General features: G+C 43.5%; 1 protein-coding gene across 1 annotated transcript in view; it reads right to left on the bottom strand.

Annotated features, from left to right (window-relative positions):
• Positions 1-3,479: 3,479 nt before the first annotated feature.
• Positions 3,480-23,330, bottom strand: part of palm3 (paralemmin 3) — a 61,628-nt gene continuing 41,777 nt past the window's right edge. The window contains exons 4-9 of the mRNA XM_083765052.1: positions 21,673-21,803; positions 17,812-17,884; positions 15,115-15,145; positions 14,590-14,643; positions 4,618-5,640; positions 3,480-3,916 (exon numbers count right to left, since the gene is read on the bottom strand). Of these exons, the coding sequence (XP_083621178.1) occupies positions 3,546-3,916; positions 4,618-5,640; positions 14,590-14,643; positions 15,115-15,145; positions 17,812-17,884; positions 21,673-21,803 (1,683 nt within the window). The 3' untranslated portion in view covers positions 3,480-3,545. The remainder of the gene's footprint in view (positions 3,917-4,617; positions 5,641-14,589; positions 14,644-15,114; positions 15,146-17,811; positions 17,885-21,672; positions 21,804-23,330) is intronic.

The following is a 23,330-nucleotide window of genomic DNA, read 5'->3' as shown; positions in this document are numbered from 1 at the left end:
GCTCACAGACAGGAGGAGGAAGAAGGTTGCGATGTTCACAGCGAACATTATTTATCTCTGTGGAAAATAAACTAGAGCTGCATGCACGTTTATTTCTGTGTACGAGGATGTTTCCGTTTCCACTCAGTCTGTTCCTGCTGGCTGGGTTGTGTCTGTTAACTGGGAATGAACAAGACTATATACTGTAGCCCAGGTATACAGCTGGAGTTATTGTGCCATGCCATACATTTTAAGGTTTTGCAATATCATCAGTGGCAGCTACGAGACATAGGCCTACCCACCTGTGGATTTTAGGATTGCAGCATGCAAAAAGTTTCCAGTTTTTGTTTGGCAAAACTGTTTGGCAGTTCCCCATTAGTCACATAGATAAGGCTACTGTAGATAAAACCGTTGTTTAGTTCTTTATCCTCGTTCTGACTTCTGAAGTAGGAAAAGGTCAGAATTCCAGCAACACTTTATTGCAACTATATAAAGTCCTTGATGTCTTTCTATTGGTGTAGCGTGGCTTTTGTTATTTTGGCAATGTATGCAGCCTAGCCGGCTCCAAAATTGTTCAGTGTTGGTGCCAGCTGGACTGACCCTAGTGTATAAGCTGGGTCAGGCACACACACACAATGCCCACAGTACAAGGTACAAGGCTGCAATACACATACAGAAACTTCTGTAGACAAAAAGAAAAAGATTGGGACATGAATTAAGTAGGATTATAGATAATAAAGTCTTAATGAGAGTGAATGATAATACATCATGCGCTAGGTCCTAGCACATGATGTACTATCATTCACTCTTAATTCATTTAAATACGATGCACAACTTTAAATTGTATTAAGTTCAGCCGCCTAGCCGTACAATTTAAAGTTGTGCATCGGATTTATTTCCCTAGTTTCAAACTTTCTAAAATATACCCCTTCATCAGAGATTCCTGTAATATATGTCATATTATGTCCCCAGCGAACATGACACACATGTTCTGGTCAAGTCCTCCCGCTTACAAGGTTATTGGACGGCTATCTTTAAATACCTTGCCGCCTGTCACCATGTGCCATCTATGAAACAGAATATTGCTTTTATATCTTTATTAGCTAGAAGGATTCTAATGATAGTCAACGGCCCAGCGCTGGTTCGAGCTGCAATACCAAGGAAGAGAATGGACCACAGGACCAGCCACTGGGAAGGCAGGTGCTTCTCACACATTGGGCCTCATTCACCAATGTTTCTCTTATATGTTCTCTTAAATGGCTGAGGAAACCATGCAAGGTACCAACCTGCACATCGGGAGCAATTAGGGGTTCAGGGTCTTGCTCAAGAACACTTCTTCAACAGTCTGGGGGAGCCCAGGATCGAACTGGGAACCTCGCGGTTGCTCCCATCCGGCCGCTCTACCGGCCACTCTACCCCTGAGCCACTGTCGCCCTGCTTCTCTTAACTGTCTGTTAAGAGAAAAAACGGCTAAATTAATCAACCTGTTCTTAACGTCCAAATGATATCGTCAGAATCTTCTTGCTTTGCATGCGTTCATGTGCTAAAGAGACATGAAAGTGGTTTCACCAATGCAATATAATTCAATGAGGTTTAGGTTTAGATTATCATTTTTGATCACTTTTTTAAAAACTATTGAAGAAAACTTACCAAATTGCAAAAACAAACAAACATATAAAGTGGAAATATGGAGATACAAGGTTTCAGCCCCACAGCATCGATATGAAGCAATCATGTGTAACAGAGCAAACAAATCAAATCGTTTCACAAACTTGTTTAATCATTAAACCATGTCCGTTGGTTTTGTAACGGACAAGCTCAAAAAAATTACCCAGACATTCTCAATTCCAGTTAGTGAAGCCTGACTCATACTCCGTCATACGACGGTGTCACGCGCTGAAAATACAAGCTCACAACGTGTCGCGTTGTAGATCAGCTATTATTTACGTGAGACACCATCGTATGACGGAGTACATTCAGCATTACTTTTACACACACACACACACACACACACACACACACACACACACACGCACGCACGCACACATGCATGCACACACGCACGAACGCACACAGCAATTTCAGGAGGAGCAGTGGAACATCTCTTAAAAACATCCTTTGTTAAAATACAAAATACATTTGTTTTAGCTATTCTAAAAGTAATTTCCCTTTTAAAAGATGAGCACGTGCACAGACAAAACCATACTTAATGCAGGATACCGTGTGAGTTAACATGAGGAGAAACCATTGCATACAAATGGGCTGCCTGTCGGTCGACAATATCTCCCATGAGTTTTATGTAGAGTAAATAATATAAACATTTAGACCCTGTGAATGGATCACACACATATTGCTCTTTAACGTCAAATCAATTAAATAATGTAGCGCTTGGAATCACTAAAATAACACACAATGCAGTATGAGCATCCTCTCCACGCGTCTGGACCGTAAAACGTATTCCAGTTCGGTCCAAACACGTTCATTCAGACCCCGTCATATTTAGAGACAATTATATACTGAATACTAGACTAAATTACAGAACATTTCATTTCATATTTTGGTCCCTGTTTTTCAGTAACTATGTACATATATTTGATATGCGAGCATCCGATTGTTGGGTGGTAATGTTCTCATTTACTATAGGCCACTGGAGTGGCATAACAAAGAAAACCCCAATTAGTCTGTTAACAAAGCAAATCAAATCAAACACAAACTGTAAAAATTAAAATTAAAATAAAAGTGGATTTTAAAGCCGTACACAGCACAATCTGTAATGTTAATTTAACTCTAAAAAATGGATGGAACCCATAAAAGAGTCTTTCAATCGTCTCACTCTCCCACTTCTCAGAGTTAAATGAACATTCTGGATTTGACTGTTCTCCTGGGCGGGGAGCGCTCCACCACGCAAGTGAACACTGATGGCTGGAGTCAGAGCCAGGCAGTTAGGAGAAAGAGTTGAGACAAATAACCACCAAAGGGATGGGAGGGGAGAGGAGCCACTGAGAGAAAGAGAGATACAGAAGGACACCGGTGTGAAAGATTGGGCTCAGCCAAAAGAAGGCTGTGATGGAATAAAGAGTTAACCACTTGAACCCCAGCCAGCACCCATAACCTGTGGGGAACATTAGAAAGAAAAAGAAAAAGAAAAAATGCAGAAGCTCACAGCTTTTGGGGGAAGAGATTTGAGGCCCTATTTTTGCCGGTGCCTTAGCCCTTATCCCTAAACTTTTTTTTTTTTACTATTTTGAAAATCATTCAAAAGCCAATCTACAAGCTCACAACATGTCGATGTAGATCGGCTATTTGAAGTATTTTTTACAAAATAGTAAAAAAGGGGTAAAGCACCAGCAAAAAGAACCAGCACCCATATCCCATGGGGAACATTAGGCAAAAAAATGCCGATCTACAAGCTCACAGCTTTTTTGGGGGTGGGGGGGGGGGGGGTGGGGGGGGGGGGGTGGGGGGGGGGAGATTTGGTGTAGATGGGGGGGAGGAAAAAAAAACCCAGTCCAAGTACAGAGTCAACTCGGGTCACGCGCGGGGGGGGGTCTGTGAGAAGTCTGTGATCACATGACGGAGCAGCATTGGCAGGTCTTGCTTTTGGGAGCAGCAGCAGCATCCGCCTGGCCTCCCTGGTCGGCCCTGGCCGGGACCGGTGTCTCTGTGTAGGCTGCTGGCAGCTCCGCCCGGACCACCACCACCTCCTCGGGGGCTTTGGTCTGGGAGAGCAGGGGCTCGTGCTCCCCTGGCTGCTCCCCTGCTGCGTCTGTCCTTGGGTTCTCCTCCTGGGGGTCGGCGAGGGGCACGTCCTGGAACTGTCCCTCGGGGACGTGAGGCGTGGTGGAGCTGGCCTCCTCCGCCTCGGGCGTGGGGTCCTTCTGTACGGCTCCGTCACACTCATCGGCCCCGGTCTGACCGCTGGGCTCTCCCTCGGCCTCTGCAAGGGTATTATATAACGACAATTTTTGAAATAACTCAATTTTGAGGGATAAATAAAAAAAGGTTAACTTAAATAAAAATAAAAACTGAAAGTTAATTGGGTTTTAAATGGGGTTTTTTGTAGCGTTTTAATTACACAATAGACCTACAGTACTTACTCTGACCTTTTTTAATCCTGCACCTGACAAATAACCCAAAGTATGAAAAAAAATCACGCCCGTGTGAACCGAGTGGTGCAACTCCCCCCTATCTCTCTCATTCTCTCTCTCTCTCTCTCTCTCATTAGCAGGCAACAGTGCAGCACTATCTCTCTCTCTCTGTTTCTGGCACAACAACGCCCCTACTCATAGTCATACTGGTGCTCATGGTCACATACTGTAGGTGAACAGGGACACAAGTTTATAACTAATAACAACCAGCAAACCCGCTCTAAAAACGTATTAAAACTAAGAAAAAAGAAAAAGTCAAAACTAACTAAAACTAAACTAAGTTGACTAACATAATGCATGAAGAATACATTTCTGTTTGCCTGTTAATCAAAAAATGCACAGAGCAGATAAATAACTGGAATATACAAAGAAATGACACGCGTCACTTCGTGAAGTGTAGATAGCTTGTAGATCAGCTATTTCAGCTTTTTATAAATGTACAAAATGTTTTTAACATGGAAATGATTATGAATATTGTGCCAGGCCTTACCGGTCTGGGCGGTGGGCTCCGTCTCTCCCTCGGGGGAAGGCTGGCTCTCAGAATAGACCGGCACTGTGGCCACAACCACCGTGGCCGAGGAGGGCAGCGGCGAATCGGACGAGTCGGGTGCCTCCTCCGATCTCTCCCCTCCGTCCGTCGTAATCTCTGCCGCGGCGGCGGCGGCGGCCTCCTCTTGCGTCTCGACGCCGTCCCCCATTTCTCCGTCGTCCGCCGTCATCGTCGGTGCAGTGTCGATCTCAGCGGTGGACAGCAGCGGCGGTGGCGGCGACGAGGTTACCTCTGTGGCGATCTCCGGTTCCGTGGAAGAAGAGGCAGCTGGCTGTGGAACTGCTTCCGCCTCCTGTTCCGTGGAAGAAGAAGCCTGTGGAACTGCTTCCACCTCCGGTTCTGTGGAAGAAGAAGCCTGTGGAACTGCTTCCACCTCCGGTTCTGTGGAAGAAGAAGCCTGTGGAACAGCTTCCGTAGCCTCCGGTTCAGTGGAAGAAGATGCCTGTGGAACAGCTTCCGTAGCCTCCTGTTCAGTGGAAGAAGATTCCTGTGGAACTGCTTCCGTAGCCTCCTCCGCTGCTGGCTTTTCCGCAGCCTTCTCCTCCTCTTCACCTCCTTCCTCGGTGGGTTGTGAGGTCTGGAGCTCCCCTACGCCCCCCTCCTCCTCGCCATGCTCCCCCTGGGAGGTGACATCATTGGTAACCTCATCCCCTTCGTCCGTGATGATGACTCTCTCCGCTCGCATCACCAGTGTGCCTTCCTCCTCCTCCTTGTCCGCCCCGATGTCTGCCCGGTCGGACTCCGCCTCCGAGTAGCCCAGGAACGTCATGGTAACGGTGCCCTCCCCCGGGGGGGGCGCCGCGGTCAGCCCGTTGGTGGTGGCCGGCGGCGGGCTCTCTGCCGAGGCGACGTGATTGGCCTCGTCCTCCTCCTCCTCTTCTCCTCCTCCTCTGCCATTGGTGATCACAGCGGCAGGTCCGTCTGAGAACGGGGAAAGGTCCTTCGTTTCATCCTCAGCTGTGTCTGTGTCTGTACAACAAAAAATTTCAATAATAATATTAATACTAAACTTTATTTATCTAGCAGTAATTTTAGAATGATATCATAGAACAGAAAACTAACAAACAAAACTAACAGCAGAAAAAAAGGCGATTCAGGCAGAACAGTAGATACATGAATAACAAGAGATTTCTTTGAAATTCAACTAAAAGTGAAGAAATGAAGAAATATGTATTGAGCTGTGCTTTAACAATGTCTACAGAGGCTGCCTGTCTAAGTGTCTAAGTTATAACAAGCCGTCTGCCCGTAGAAGTAGAAAGCTGCTTCACCGTGTTTTTTAGTTGCCATATTTTGTGACACATGGAGCAGGTGAGCTGCGGGGGACCTAAGGGGGACCTGAGGGGGCGGTTTGGGACATATCTAGGCAGGAGGTCAAAGAGGTAGGAAGGTGCAAGACCATTGAGAGCTTTATAAATAAATTGTGGTCCGAGGACCCCCAGGGGTCACCGAGGGGGTTCCAAAGGGTCCCCAGGAAAATCAGGAACGGTTTAATCGCTTAAGCCTCATTTTATTTTTCAGGTTATTTGAAAAATAATCAATCTACAAGCTCACAACACGTTGTTGCGATGGGACACGTAGTGAGTTTGTAGAACAGCCATTTTCAAAACATTTTTTACAAATCTTCTCTTAGGGGGTAGGGGTACCTGGCACAGATCTATTTCAAGATTGGGTTCCGTGCGCAAATACACATCAATTTGGGGGGTCCTTGACATGAAGATGTTTGAGAAGCACTGCGATAGAGGACTGAGTGAAGGGACCGGTCCAATTGATCCAGACCAGAGCCTGTCTACAAAGGAATAGGAGGACACTCACACAACCTGCTGTGAGTCATACGAAAAGATGACTCACAAGTAAGTAAGTAACAAACGTGTTTTTTTATTTATTTATGTTAAATGTTAAAAAACAAATACAGATGTCGTCTTGAATTGAATTGTAAGAAACATCATCATAATTCATACTGTTATGCAATGATGTTTTCTAGTAAACTTGAAACTTCAACTGTCTGGGGTGAGTCCTCTCTGGGTAGAAAGCTTCTGGTTACACCATTATCATTATGACATCATACTGTAGACTTTCTTCCAATAAATGATTGGCAGTGAATGCACAACCATGATGCAACCACCCTATTGTTACGCATCATCACAAAAACATGCTCGCCATGCTCTAATAATTCCTGTAACCTCAATTTCACCCTCCATTTTTCAGCCATGGCCAGCTCCACCTGCGTCCAGCTGCTCCACTACCAGCGCATCCCCTTCTCCTAAACCAGTGGTTCCCAAAGTGGGGTCCGGGAACCCCCAGCGGTCCTTGAGGGAGTTCCAGGGGGTCCCCAGCTAAATGATAGTTTGGAACCAAATGGGTCCATTTGGTTCCATTTGTACACTGAGTTAAATTAACATGGATTTTACAATTATAAATTGGGGGTCCCAGAGATAGAAATGTCATTAAATGGGGGTCCGTAGACTAATGCATGTCAAATAGGGGGTCCTTGAAATTAAACGGGTAGAGAACCACTGCTAAATATTCTCTTATGGGGTGTCTCTGGCATATAATTTCAAACGGGGGTCCGCGGGCTAATTAGTGTCAATTTGGGGGTCCTTGAGATGAAAAACGTAGGGAACCACGGTCCTAAATCCCTACTCAAAGCAGCAGACACATAATTCTTTCTGTTTGATCATGTCATAATGACAGCAGTGTGTAGTAGCCGGCAGCTTTCTATTCTACCCAGAGAGGACAATCCACCTCACTGGAGATCGTCTTCGTGCTTTAGCTCTGAGCAGACAACGTGCATCACTTTGACTTGGAGTAGGCAATAGGCATCCACATGGATTAAAGCCACATTTTAACATGTAGCATTGTAGCCCTGAGACCAGATTCTACAAAAATGTCTTCTAAATCACGAGTTTTCTGAAAAACCTGTGTTTTCTATACAAGTGGTTCTCAAACTATTTCATGTCAAGGACCCCAAAATATATGTAATTGGCCACCGACCCCCATCTGAAAATATGTTGTTCCAGGGACCACCCCAGAAGCAAATATATGAGTTAAAAACATTTGCTCTGAAAGAATGTATATTCAAAGATTTGCACCCATTTTCACGATTATTCTAAAATAGCAGATCTACAAGCTGATCAAGTTCAAGATCAGATGTAGATCAGCTATTTTTGCTGTGCAACATGCTTCCACAGTAGAACACATGCTGGCTTCTATGGAATTCAAATGAGTGAAATCAGTCGTGGCGACTGAGAACTTTAATCCATGCATCCATTACTCTTTGGCTTTGAGTAGCGTCTTAGATTTCAGTGAATCATGCAAGGTGATATATCTCTGACTCAAAATGGCAAGAAGACGCGTATGCATGCCTGGAATGCAGTTTGTTGCTTTGGTAATGCGGTAATGATTTAATAGTCTAATGCAGTGAAGAAAGTGTTGACAGGTTACAGAACCCATTGTTAATGCTACCAAGCCAAGAACTGATCCCTGTATCAATAGAGAATAGACCACTGAAGCCCTAACGTCATGGCCGCTAGATGGTGCTATTACCCTGGTTCGTGTTTGTTTTTTTGCCTCATAAGGAAAAATAAACAAATCACCCCGGTGATTTTACTCATATGGCATTATGAAGAATCGAGTGAAGGTGGAAATGTACAACTATACCCAAAGAGTGACACAATAAACGCTAGAAACTAGTCAAACAACCCAAAGACTACATTTCCAGGCTGCTACCTGTCACAAAACACGTCCATCGCTTGTTGTCCTGACGGAGCGTGACGTATTTTAGTAGCGACATTGATTTCAGACCCCGAGACTTTTACACAAGACTTTTACGGCAGAATTAATTAAAACTTCTTCATAAACTGTATCAAATACAAATCATCCTGACAGAAAAGCCAGGATCATTTTGTGTATTTTTGGAACACTCAACACAGTTCTTATATGAGGCGATCTAAGATCCCCATGGGGGATCCCCACACAAAAAACACGAAACAGAGGAACAGCGCCCTCTAGAGGCAGTGATGTCAGACTGCAGTGGTCTATAGCAGTTCTATGACGGTACATAAGTGTTCCAAAATCAGACATAGCAGCCTACACATTTCTTTCACGACAAGCAAGTACCGTATTGCAGACATTTTCTTTTTCAGAAGATGGGAGTTTCTAGGAAGCTAGCAGTGAAGTAGTCACTACAGCAGGTAGTAACCCCCCTTTCAAGCATGTTATATTAATGGTATTAATCTTACCATGAAGAAGAAAGCCCAGCTATAAAGGACAGTGCAAGCAAAGGGAAAGAAAATGTCAAGAAGGTAAAGTGTTAAGATGACAGAGAATGAAGGAATTTCTGCTGGATTGGATATCGTCTCTGTCGTGCGGAAACCTCACTATGTCCAAAACTGTTACTGTTACTGTTCAGGATTTTAATTTCAATTCAAAAATAGAAAAGGTAGCAGATCGACTCAAAACACGTCGCTTATACGCTGCGTTTTGAGCTTTCAGAATTGGGATCTGGTATTTTTGATACTTATAACGCCCAAGTGTGTAGTATGATCATCTTTAAAAACACAAAAAGTTTGAATATGGACATAAGAGGTTTCTGCTTGACAGCAACGATATCCAGGGTCGGTATGGCAGGGTTTCCTGCACAATGTTGTTGGCATGGCGCTGCGCCATGCTTGAAATAAATCGCGCCATGCCAAGCTTGTCCAGTACCTCCCCAGTGCCTCCCCCAGTGCCACCCCAGTGTCTGCCCAGTTTCCGCCAAGTGCCTCCCCAGTGTCTGCCCAGTGGCTCCCCAGTGTCCCCCCAATTGCCTCCCCAGTGTCTGCCCAGTGCCTCCCCAGTGTCCCCCCAGTGCCTCTGCAGTGCCTCCCCAGTGTCTGCCCAGTGCCTCCCCAGTGTCCCCCCGGTGCCTCCCCAGTGCCTCCCCAGTGCCCCTGCAGTGCCTCCCCAGTGTCCCCCAGTGCCTCCCCAGTGTCTCCCCAGTGTCTCCCCAGTGTCCCCCAGTGCCTCCCCAGTGTCTCCAATAGCAATACAAGAGCAATAATACAAATTAATCTTAATTTATTAATCAAATTAAAGGGACACTTCACCCTTTTTGCTAAAAAATATATGTTAATGACATTTAGGAGCTTTAGAACACTTTCCTGGGGGTCTTTATGTGTGTAATATGTGGTTTTAGATATTTTAGATTGTATCAGTGAGCCCAGTGTCTGATGTCATGGACACTGGGATCACTTACTTCCTGGACTACATGTGTACTCAGTAAGACAGACCTCCCCTATCCACAAGGAGAAGCAGTGCACCAAAGTATTTTGGGAATTGTAGTCCAGGAAGGAAGTGAGACCAGTGTCCATGACATCATAGACACTGGGCTCACTGCTACAATCTAAAATATCTAAAACCACATATTACACACATAAAGACCCCCAGGAAAGTGTTCTAAAGCTTCTAAACGTCATTAACATATATCTTTTTGCAAAAAGGGTGAAGTGTCCCTTTAATTAATTAATTAATTAATTCATTCATTAATCAAAAAGGTCCCCCCCCGCGCCCAGCACCATGCCAAGGCCTTTTCCTGCAGGAAACACTGTATGGACGATATGAAAAGTACACGTTACGATTATTGTGGCACAAAAAATAATTGCTATTAACGATATTGTCGCGATAATCAAAATGGGACTTTTGTTTACGACTTGAACACCCAACATCCCTATTCTGGGCGAGACGTTTGCCAAAAATAGCCAATATACCAGCTCTCAATGAAACGCGTTGTGAGCTTCTACTTTTGGTACTGTAAGTACATTTTGACGCCAATACTTTTATAAGTACATTTTGAATTTCGGAAGGGAGCATTTCTAGATTGCAGTATTGATACTTTTACTTAAGTAAAACATGCGAGAGCACTTATTCCACCAGTAGGAAAGGGGATTTTAATTCCGCAGTGTGGGCCTTCCGCAGAGCTTCTCCACAGAGCGTTATATATTTTTTGTATGAACAAAAGAACTACAAAGACTATTATTCCCAAGGCCACTTAAACAAAGATCGTCCCCACTGGCCCATTCTTCTGCCCTCCGAAATACCGTCTCGCACGCACACGCACACACACACACACACACACCCCTTTACTTTATCCGCATTAGATGTGCACGCTAACATCCACATAATTAACATATTGAAATATTCACCAGAGAATACGCAATCTATGCATGAAGTGAACTATGTGATGCAGCAGAGGCACACCAGTGCTTTTCTCCCCCTTTCTTATGCAAATGTAAAAGAGTGCAGCGTGCACGGAGCATACAGACCAGGATCTTCCCTTCAGGGGTTTAAACGATCCTGGCATCAGTGGATCATGTCACCAGATCAAGTTTAACCACTTAAACCCTAGACGCGTCATTGACCTGGGGGCGCCCCAGGGTTCCGTCTGAGGCGCCCTATACCTTTCTACTAGAGGTGTGCATTGGCACTGCCCTCACCATTCAATTCCACTACGATTCACCAGTTAACGGTTTGATTCTACGATGCATCGCGATGCAGCACACTTTTCTATATTACTGCACAACATGGCAATTGTTTCATCATACAAGGAGTCAAGATATACTGAACATATTTCATTGAGAATTATATTATACTAGAGCCTCTACAAATGTGCGGCAGTGCCTGTTGGGCACTGGCCTACTTGGAACGATGCAAGTTGGAAATGCATGCCCCACCCAGATAATATGTCCGTGTCCCTTTTATGCCCATATATGGAGTTCTTTGTCAGGCATGCCCAAATATGGAGTCTATGCAGAATGATGTCAGAACAGGCCAGATCCATATATGGACACTGGGCAGTAGCCCTGTCCAGAGCCCCGACAGGGGCCTTTATTTTTGGGGTGGTTCTGGACAACCGTGGGTCCGACCGACTCGACACAGGGCACCCTTGCGGTGGTGTGGAACGTGTGTATCGAATTTGAAGTCGGTGGGGCGAACGGTTCTCGAGTTATGTGGATTACACATGGACAGACGTACAGACAGACAGACAGAGACTTGGTGCATTTATAGATATAATAATATTATATACAGTATTATATATACTAGCCCTTACCCGTTGTGAGATATTTGCCCCCCCCCTTGTGGCCGTGGAAGGTACTGCGCTCGGGTGCGTTTGTAATTGACTAATAAATTCATTAATAATCATTAATGTGTGAAATCGAAAAATGGGCTTCGTTACGCCCTCCATATTCACCAGAGTACGTGGTGTGTATATGTATGACTAGCTCTAAATGATGACGTAAGACATATGGTCATTTATGTGATCTGGTCCCAGCAAACCAGGCACAGATTTGCTGTTTTATTGGCATACGCATAAAATGGCGGGTTGCTGTCACGGTTTTTGGCGCAAAGTAACCACAGTATACCGCTAATCAACTTACAACTACATACTCTATATAGTATATGTATATGTATACGTATGTCTTACGTCATCATTTAGAGCTAGTCATACGTATACTATATACATAATCAGTAAAATAAAATAGCAAATTGTGCCTGATCTGCTGGGACCAGAGTACGTGGTGTGTATATGTATGACTAGCTCTCAATGATGACGTAAGACATATGGTAATTTATGTGATCTGGTCCCAGCAAACCAGGCACAGATTTGCTGTTATATTGGCATACGCATAAAATAGCGGGTTGCTGTCGCGGTTTTTGGCGCAAAGTAACCACAGTATACCGCTAATCAACTTACAACTACATACTCTATAGTATATGTATACGTATGTCTTACGTCATCATTTAGAGCTAGTCATACGTATACTATATACATAATCAGTAAAATAAAATAGCAAATTGTGCCTGATCTGCTGGGACCAGAGTACGTGGTGTGTATATGTATGACTAGCTCTAAATGATGACGTAAGACATATGGTCATTTATGTGATCTGGTTCCAGCAAACCAGGCACAGATTTGCTGTTTTATTGGCATACGCATAAAATGGCGGGTTGCTGTCGCGGTTTTTGCCGCAAAGTAACCACAGTATACCGCTAATCAACTTACAACTACATACTCTATATAGTATATGTATACGTATGTCTTACGTCATCATTTAGAGCTAGTCATACGTATACTATATACATAATCAGTAAAATAAAATAGCAAATTGTGCCTGATCTGCTGGGACCAGAGTACGTGGTGTGTATATGTATGACTAGCTCTAAATGATGACGTAAGACATATGGTCATTTATGTGATCTGGTCCCAGCAAACCAGGCACAGATCTATATATCATTCTTATGTACAGATCACCTAAAACAGACCTTTCGAAGTTAAACACATTTCTCGAAAACATGGTAAAGTATATATCATCACCGACTTCTGCAATTATGATAATAGGAGATTTCAATGAAGACCATTATACTGAGAAAGATAGAACTATAAAGACCTTCATGTCAAGATTAGGCTTTAAACAATTAAATACAAATCTAACTACAGATTACGGAAGTATTGTAGATCATGTATATTTTAACAAATGTGAAAGTATTATTACAGAAATTGAAGTTAGAGACACATATTACTCTGATCATGATTTAGTATTAATATCACTATAATCCAAGATGAAATACATTTAAAACAATTGACAATTTACAATAAAATAAAATAACTATACTGTATAATATATTTTAAATCAGTTTATATAAAAAAAATTCCATCATATATCAATGATTTATTTTTCTTTGAAAACCTAAAAAGGGATCTAGAATATATCTACATCGATAAAACTGTATTTCTTATATAGATAGAAACTTGAACCATACTTAATAATACTAGGTGTTTATATGCATAAAGTAGGTAGGTAGCAAATAGTTACACCTAATAATTTTACATTTCAAACGTTCCTTCACAGATATACTGAGATTTGACAGTTTACAGCGGTCGAAAGTACTTGCGCGCTCTGCTTGCGCACTAGTTGGCCATTTATGGCCTACTAGTGTGCAACAAGCAAGTATGCACTCGACAGAGTGCAGTTCTAGTTTATTCTGCATTCGAGCCACGGACCACAATTTGATGACATTTACACAAACTTAGAATATTGTTTTGTCGTTGGATAAGATTTTGTCCACAATTCCATGCTGAATTGATGTTGGTACCATAGGAGAGACAACAGGCAAACGTTGATCAATTCTTCTACAGTACATTCTCACATAATTGTGCAGACTTCAATGCAAATGTTTAAACAATAATTTAACTCTTGAGACTCTAGAGTTAAAGATTTAATAAGGTTACCAACTCTCCATCATTTAGCTGGGGACCACCTGAAACACCCTCAGCGACCACTGGTGGTCCCCGGACCACTGGTTGAAAACCACTGCAATACACCAAATCTACACTGCATACGACCTGCCTTGTGAGCTTGTAGACCTGCTATTTTCTGAAAATGTTGGCCTATTTTGCATCGAATGTTGGCCTATTATGACGTGCCCAGAATAGGGGACACTGGGGTCCATGTGGTTAGCAAGAGATTACATACAGTGAAGAATGAGAAATGGGTTTGGACAGAAAAATACGTTGTGCCAACACCATCGCAGGGGAGCAATACTTTCCCATCAAGTTTAAATCAACACAGGACCTGACTGTGATGTAACGCCCTTAAATCTCCAGCGGGATGTTTAAGGCTTAGAGAGGAAGCTTAGAGAGAGAGAGAGGATGTCATGTATTAATCCTCAAAACAGATTCAAGTCTTCACTTAATGAATACCCGAAATTACAGAATTATACCTCTGTAGTATTACGACCAAGAGCATTACATCATGATGTGTGGGTGGGTACGGTACGTGATGAAGTACCCGATCCCTGTGTGTGCACGTGTGTGTGTGTGTGTGTGTGTGTGTGTGTGTGTGTGTGTGTGCGTGCGTGTGTGTGCACGTTCCCCACCTGATCCAGTGGTTTCCTCTTGTCCGTTCTGAACAACAGCCTCCTGGACTGCTTCTGTGAAATTAAAGGTTGGTATATTACGTGTTAATTATTAGGAGATGATAACAGGCCTAATTGGGAAAAATGCAATATGGAGATATGAGATTTCTGGCTGACAGAAACAACATACATAGTAGTGTACTGTACTGTACACACAATGATGTGCCAATGCACACACACACACACACACACACACACACACACACACACACACACACACACACACACACACACACACACACACACACACACACACACACACACACACACACACAATCTGTTAGTAGTATCACATATCACTACTCCCTCCCTTTCACTGCTCACAAAGAGAGACAACAAACATGAGTAGGAGGGCTCCAAACATTAAACAAATTAGTTCTAATTAAAACACAATGGTAATGAACTAAAAAGCTGCATGTTTTCACATTGAGCAGGTCATGTTAACTTTATATTTCTTAATATTGTAAATAGGAAGGTGACACTTACCAGGTGTAACTTGTGTCTCCTCTACTGGTTCCTATTAAAGGGTGGATAGATGCATGTTATTAATTAATTTATCAACGTCCTTGTGGGTTGTTAATATCAGGTTCAGGTTTATTTGTCATGTGTATAGATACAGAGTATAAATACAATGAAAATTATTTTGCTCAGAGCACTCTCAGTCTTACATACACAGGACATAAACAACATCTATAGTGCAAGAAAAAGACAAAAAAACAGGAAAAGAAAAGTGCAAGTGAAGTGACAAAACAGTGCAATACAGTTCAAGGTCAGCTGTTCAGGGATGTTTATCTTTTACGGTTACAGCACGGACAGTAAAATACACCTTGAACAGCAGATTCCAAGAGCAGCTTGTGTCGGTTGGATTATATTAACAAGAGGTAGTTAAAAGGTGACCGACCGCTGGTCAGGATTATATAGTAATAGAAATGATTAACCCTATCAAGGCCTTAATGAAAGATCAAACATGCCTGTAATCTTGTATAAGCATGGGAAAGGAGGCTGATAATTATTACGTGTTACTGGCTTGTAATCCTTTTTAGTTAGTAAGCATATTCACCCGACCACAAGGGGGAGTGAATGGACTACATGGCAGCCCCTGCTCTTTGAAAGGAGCAGGGTCATATACTGGTCAACTCTGAGAGTGTACAACCAACTGGACCCTCACGGGACCATTTGGTTCCATTTTTACACTCTCAGAGTTGAGAATTGTACAGTGTATATTTGAGATGAAGTAAAAGAAACACCATCGATGGGGAATCCAAGCTAATAGAAACGGTAGGCATTCCTGAAAAGTTGCAATGCAAAAATGGAAGCCATTGTTCTCACAATAATAAAAATCTAAAAATATATATATATATATTAAAAAATGTCTTGATGTCACTCAATATTATTTATATAAAAAATAAAAATAAACACTTTCTCTTTCAAAATGTCTCAACTGGTGACCTGTTGTGAGCTTGGACATCGACTAACTGTGCCTAAAAAATGGCAACTGAAAAACACGGTGAAGCAGCTTTCTGCTGACCTGTTGTGAGCTTGGACCCCCCAAATTGGCCACCGAACCCCATCTGAAAATATGTTGTTCCAGGCGGACCCCCAGAAGCAAAGATTTGAGTTAAAAACTTTCGCTCTGAAAGAATATATTCAAAGATTTGTGCCCCATTTCCACAAATGTTCTAAAATAGCAGCTCTACAAGCTCGTAGTTGCGGCACAGAGTGCTGCTGCTTCTATTTTTCACATTTCCTGTTCAGAATGGGTTAATGTTGTTTTATGCCTTGCGTTTCTTTTCTCCATTGCTCTGTAAAGCATGTCATGAAAGGTGAAATGTTTTATTATTACGTTACGCTCTACAAAATAGGGCATTCACTAGTGAAAAAAAATGCTCAGTAAAAACTTGAACAGATACAAGGTTTCTGTCCGGTGACTACAGTAGATCTTTAACTCGATGGTGTGATCCGCTGCTCACAGGTCAAGAGGTTCATTTATTGATTAACACCCCCATCATCCAGGACGAAGTTCTTTGTCCTTTCTATTAGTAACGCCCGACGCCCAAGACGAAGTTTGATCCAAAACACGACGTTTTTTTATATGAAAACGGATCGCATCGCGCCACAGCCTGGAAGTGCCTGTTGTGCAATCCTCGATGTTGCGCAACAGTGAGAAGTCATCGAAAATGTTCCTCCCCTGTTTAGCCGACGACAACGAAAATATTAAAACGTTAACTTGTTATAAGCAGTGGTGGAATTTTTTTTAAATAAAGGGACCCATAAAATGGTTTGGGAACCAGTGAAACTAGAGCGGTGCCCGTTGGAGCCTCCACAGCGGTGCCCGTTGAGCAATGGCTCCCAGATATTATGTCTGTGTCTCTTTTATGCCCATATATGGAGTTCTTTGTCAGGCATGCCCAAATATGGAGTCTATGTGGAGTCATGTCCTCAGAACAGGCCAGCTCCATATGGACACTGGACAGGGGCCCTGTCCAGAGCCCGGGCAGAGGCCTTTTTGGGGCAGTTCTGGCCAACCGTGGGTTCGACACCGAGCACTGCAATCTCTGTGGTGGTGTGGAACGCGTGGGTCGAATTTGAAGTCGGTGGGGCGAACGGTACCCGAGTTACATGGATTACAACAGTACACACACACACACACACACACACACATAATATAAATAATTGTCTCAGTCTGTAACAACCACACACAAGTTGCCATAGTCTGTTTTTGACAGAAGCTCATTTTAAGTTAAAGTCAAAGCTGAGGAAGTGAACAACCCCCCCATGGCACCTTCTCCCAAATGTGGGGGAGAGTTCTTTAGTTATACAATAAAGACCTTCATTGGAGTGAGGTAAACAGTCTGATGCTTGCCTGGAGGTTAAAAAAAAACATTAAAATTGTTGAAGTGCTGAACTGTTTACACAAGGGGTGTTCGGGGCACCGCGCCGCGTTCATAAAGCTCCGTCGTTTGAACGGGAGGTGCGACATCAAAGCTACTTTTAGATGGAAATCAATCCCATTCATTATTCATGGAGACGAACTCACCGACAGAACTTGTGGGAAGATTGTTGCTTGATGCTAGATGATAGGGCAAGCTTGTTCAACATGTATTCCAACCCCCTTGTGTCCATTGTGCAGGGTGTGTGTGCATTGTGTGTGTGTGCGTGTGTGTGTGTGTGTGTGTTCCTCACCGTTTGGCCGTCCTCCATCTGCTCTTTCAACTGCTCCTCCTCCTCCGCCAACCGTTGAGTCTCTGTCTGCAACCTGGCACGCACGCGCGCACACACACACACACACACACACACACACACACACACACACACACACACACACACACACACACACACACACACACACACACACACACAGTCATGTATCTATACTGTTTAGAGCACATGTGGGATCTCTATTTGACATTATTTTGTTATTCAATTAAAAAAAATGCCCAAATGCCCACATTTCCAGAATTTTCTAAAAATATATACCATGAAAGAGCACTCACAATGACTCGTTCACTATTCGCCGTGCAACAAAGTATACTGTATACTGTAGGACGGGCCTGAGTGGTACAGCGTGCTTGTTCCAATACGACAGGGGTTTTCAACCCTTTTCATGTCAAGGCCTATAATTTTTTCGGCAATTGAGCCACTGACTACCATTTGATGACATTTAGTCTCTCTGACCCAAAATGCAAGATTTTGTCCACAATTCCATGCTGTATTGATGTTGTACCATTAGGAGAGATAACAGGAAAGACCATTCTTCTACATTCACTAATTGTGTAGACTTGTAAATTAAGTAATGCAGATGTATAACAATAATGTAACTCTTGAGAGCATTATTGGACCCGTGCAGGTCCATTTGGTTTCATATTATGCTCTCAAGAGTTAAAGATCTATAAGGCTATATTCTTAGCTGGTATATTTGGTTACTCTCCATCATTTAGCTGGGGGACCACCTGGAACCCCCTCAAGGACCACTGGTTGAAAACCACTGCAATACGACCTTATATGAGGCAAAAGATATAATGGTACGAATCACACGCCACGGAGCAGGGCCAGCCTCCCGGGACCTCGCGAAAAAACACCCTCCGATTCCGCCACAATGTGCGCGGCTACCTGCAGCAATGATACCCAAATTTAATACATTTTCCCCAAAACACACACCTAGCCCCGCCATAGCCCCCACATTGCATGTTGGGAAGGACACAGCTTAATGTAGGGGTCACCGATTGCTGTGCAACATCCCCCACCACCCATTTCGGCTACACCACGCACACTAACCTACACAATGAATCCAATAATTTAGTTATTATTAATTAATAATAATAACTAAATAAACTAACAAAACCTTTTAGCAACCCATCTCATCTGTACTGCAGTGCTAGGGGCCTTTCCAAAGTTACACCTGACTTGCCTAAACATACACAAACTACAGAACACATACTATTTACCCAGGGTGTACGTGTGTCTACGATGTGTAGCCATCCGTTACTACATGTGAAGGGCACAATACTGGGTTTAAAAACACAGCTGAAACATGAAGTGGAGGCTGTCAAATCCCACAATTTCCTTCTTCCCATTGCACTGCAACGTAATAGGATGAGCCTACCAAAGGGCGTGAAATTCTAGTAAATCATATCGTCTCTGTCGGGTGGAAACCTCATATCTCCAAAACTGTTACTTTTCAGGATAAAAAAAATAAATGGCAAAAGTAGCAGATCTACAATCTGGAGACGCGTCTGTGTTTCCAGCTTGCGGATCTGCCACTTTTGAGTGGGGGACAGGGAGGAACTCCTTATAGTCAGCACACTCTATAGTAGGTAGGATTATCACAACAAAACAACTTAACAAAACAAATTAAGTGAAATCACTGGATATTCTTTTAAATAAAAGTACTGCTCAGCTCCCAAACGGTGTGGATTGCAGACAAACCCAAGGCACATAAAGATATTTAAAGATTTATTTTTAGCAAGGCAACAATGTATGACTACAGTAAGGCGTTAATTAACAAAAACCCCTACTCTGTCTGTAGAGTAGGGGTTTTCAACCCTTTTCATATCAAGGTCCATTATTTATTCAGCATTTGAGCCACGGACCACCATCTGATGACATTTAGCCTCTCAGACACAAGACTAAAGAATATGTTGTAGAGAAAACAGGCGCCAACTGTGTAGACGTCTTGTAAATGAAGTACATGTTTAACAATTATTTAACTCTTGAGAGCGTAAAATGAAACCAAATGGAACCTTATGTATGGGTCGATTTGGTTTACGCACTGCTGTACAGAGGCTGCACTACAGTACATGTGAGGAGAGTTGTGTGAACTTGTGTCCCTGTCCTGCTTCTATAAAAAGCCTGCTTCTTGTTCTTCTAGGACAGGTGGATGATGCAGAGGGACCAGAGCACACTGCCCACTGCCATCCCTGTCTGTCTGTCTGCCTGTCTGTCTGCTGCTGAGGGACCTGAGCACACTGCCCACTGCCATCCCTGTCTGTCTGTCTGCCTGTCTGTCTTCTGCCGAGGGACCTGAGCACACTGCCCACTGCCATCCCTGTCTGTCTGTCTGCCTGTCTGTCTTCTGCTGAGGGACCTGAGCACACTGCCCACTGCCATCCCTGTCTGTCTGTCTGTCTGCATGTCTGTCTGCTGCTGAGGGACCTGAGCACACTGCCCACTGCCATCCCCGTCTGTCTGTCTGCCTCTCTGTCTGCTGCTGAGGGACCTGAGCACACTGCCCACTGCCATCCCTGTCTGTCTGTCTACCTGTCTGTCTGTCTGCTGCTGAGGGACCTGAGCACACTGCCCACTGCCATCCCCGTCTGTCTGCCTGCCTGTCTGTCTGCTGCTAGAACTAGGCCTGCAACTAGCCATTATCTTCTTTTCCATCTACGCATTACGTTTTGTGTGTGGTTTTCAAAAAAATATATTATATTATTATATATCTCAACAAAACCAAAATCACAAATATATACATATTTTTTTATTTATTTTTAATAATCGACTAAATCGGTTAGTCTGATCAACCAAGAGATAAATCAATGCTATTGAACACTGTTTACGTCTGTCTGTTGGTTAAAAAAAATATTGAACCAATGGAAAGTATTCAAAAGCGCTTTGGACAAAACCCTCTTAACTCCAATGGACCCTCAAACTGTCTGCTAAATGCCAGGGTTCCCCAACCTTTCTATTACCGCGGACCGGCATGGCTGGGGGGTGGGGGGCAGGGGTGCGTCGCGGTCGCACCCCTGGAGAGCTGGGAAGTCTGGAGCTCTCTGGTGGAGCTGTTGCCCCCGTGACCCGACTACGGATAAGCGGTTCAAGATGCGACATACTAAATCCAACACGGGTTGTGCTTATAACCACACCCCTGGGCAATTTAAGCTTACTGAGGTTAGGTTTAGATTTACTGAGGTTAAGGTTAGGCTGTCAATCGCAGCGACTGGCCAATCACAGCTCGTCCTTGCACAACCCGTGTATGCTTTGGTATGACGCGTTGAAGATGGATACAAAGACATGACTGACATATTTAATGATAGTGGAAATAGCGCTGTGGGCTTGTAGATCTATATATGAACATTTTTCACTGTAGAAACGATTATGGTGATTAATGCAAAAACATAATTACACATCAGGCAATTATGATGCAGTAATTGTGACAGGCCTATGAACACACTGACAGCTCAGTTCATTTTAGTCCTACCGGAGGTCATTTCAGTGCAGCTCCATTCTCCCTCATTCCTTATACCATCACATTCACAACAACAACACAGTCTCCCTCATTCCTTATACATCACATTCACAACAACAACACATTTCAGACACCGCCGGAGCGCATACAGAAAATGACAAGGGTAACCACAAAACAAATAACTGTAAATGGGATTATGCAAATAAATACCAACAAGTAAACTGAACTGAACCTTATCAACCCAAACTCAGCACAAATGTGACAATTCTTTCACAATCTCTCTCCCCCTTGCACACACACACACACACACACACACACACACACACACACACACACACACACACACACACACACACACGTACTTGTCAATATTCTTCTCGATGTCCTGGGCGTGGGAACCCCAGAGTGGGGAGCGGGGACCCTGGCTGCCTTCCGAGGAGGTCGGGGACAAAGGAGGACCCTCCATCAACCACTGGTCTCTGAGAGACTTCCTCTGCAGGAGGGACGGAGAGGGGGGGGGGGGGGGGGGGGGGGGGGCAGGGGACAGGGGACGGGGGGTAATGAGGGTTCAAATGAAACAATTTGACCAGGGCATTTCATCCAGTGGTCCTTGAGGGGGTTCCAGCAGGTGGTCCCCAGCTAAATGGTGGAGAGTTGGTCACCAAATGGACCCTTATTAGATGTTTAACTCTTGAGATTGTAAAATGAAGCCAAATGGACCAGTACATTTTACGCTCTCAAGAGTTAAATTATTGTTAAACATCTGCATTATTTAATTTACAAGAAGTTTACACAATGTGAGAGAATACATTCTATATATTCTTTAGTTTTGGGCCTGAGAGGCTAAATGTCATCAAATGGTGGTCCTTGGCTCAAATGCAGAATTAAATTAATGTTGACGATATCATTATATGAAAAGGCTTGAAAACTACTGGATTAGAGCATCGCTTCTCAAAACTTTTTCAAGTCAAGTCTCCCCCAAATTGATATGCATGTGCCCAGATCTACAAAGCTTGTACATATCTGCTGGTTTCGGTGCGCAAGCAAGTTAGTAACCTTTAGTTGAGGAGAGACAGAGAGAGAGAGAGTGTGTGTGTGTGTGTGTGTGTGTGTGTGTGTGTGCGCGTGTGAAAATTAAATCCAGTGCAAGACAGAGATTGAGTGACAGGGATGGGCCAAAACAGTTCAAGGTTTCATCTCACGTTCTTCTCAGACAGAGACAACAAGCGGCAGCATGTCTTGTCCACAACACATTCACAACACATGATGTGGTTTTCTCCCTCTCTCTCTGTGTCTGTCTGTCTGTCTCTCTCTCTTTCCCTCCCTCTCTCTCTCTCTGTCTGCAAACAGCAAGCAGACAGAATCAGCGAGCAGAAGATGCTCTGCTTTTTTACCCTGAACTGAACTTCTCCTTCACTGCGATAAAGCAAAAACAAGCTTTTATTGTGTCACGTTTTAGAACGGGGGTGGGGTGGGGGTGGTATAGATTTCCTATCTCCCTCTCCCTCTTCCTCTCTCTGCACTAAATTACAAAAGCCCGACACGCCACACACACACACACACACACACAGGAGCTGAATCAAAGCGCATTACTCATTTAAAGGAAATCCGTCCTGTTTTCACAACTTTGCCGTTATCGTGATCTCTCCCCCTTCCTCCTTCCTCCTTGCGTCCTTGCGGTGAGACTACATTTTGAGCTTGTAGATTGGCTATTTTCAAATGGCCTTAAATGTATATAAAGGGCTGAATTTAGTGATGTTTAGTTTTGTAATGATAATAATCAAAATCTATACAAAGTAACTAGTAGGCCCAACTAAAATTTTCAAATAAATGTAGTGGAGTAAAAGTACAATATTTGCATCTGAGATGTACAGTACTAGTTTAAATAAATGTTCTCTCTCTCTCTCCCTCCCCCCCCTTTCAGGTCACAGCTCAGAGGAAGTGTGCAGCAGCCACGGTTACATCCTCTAACACTGCGACCGCATGCCCTCTCACAGTGACAAACCTGAACCCCACCGAG

The sequence above is a fragment of the Protomyctophum parallelum genome (assembly GCF_964188405.1).
Source record: "Protomyctophum parallelum genome assembly, chromosome: 5".
Classification (NCBI taxonomy): domain Eukaryota; kingdom Metazoa; phylum Chordata; class Actinopteri; order Myctophiformes; family Myctophidae; genus Protomyctophum; species Protomyctophum parallelum.
Note: the sequence above shows the minus strand (reverse complement) of the source record. Positions and strands in the feature narration are given on the sequence as shown.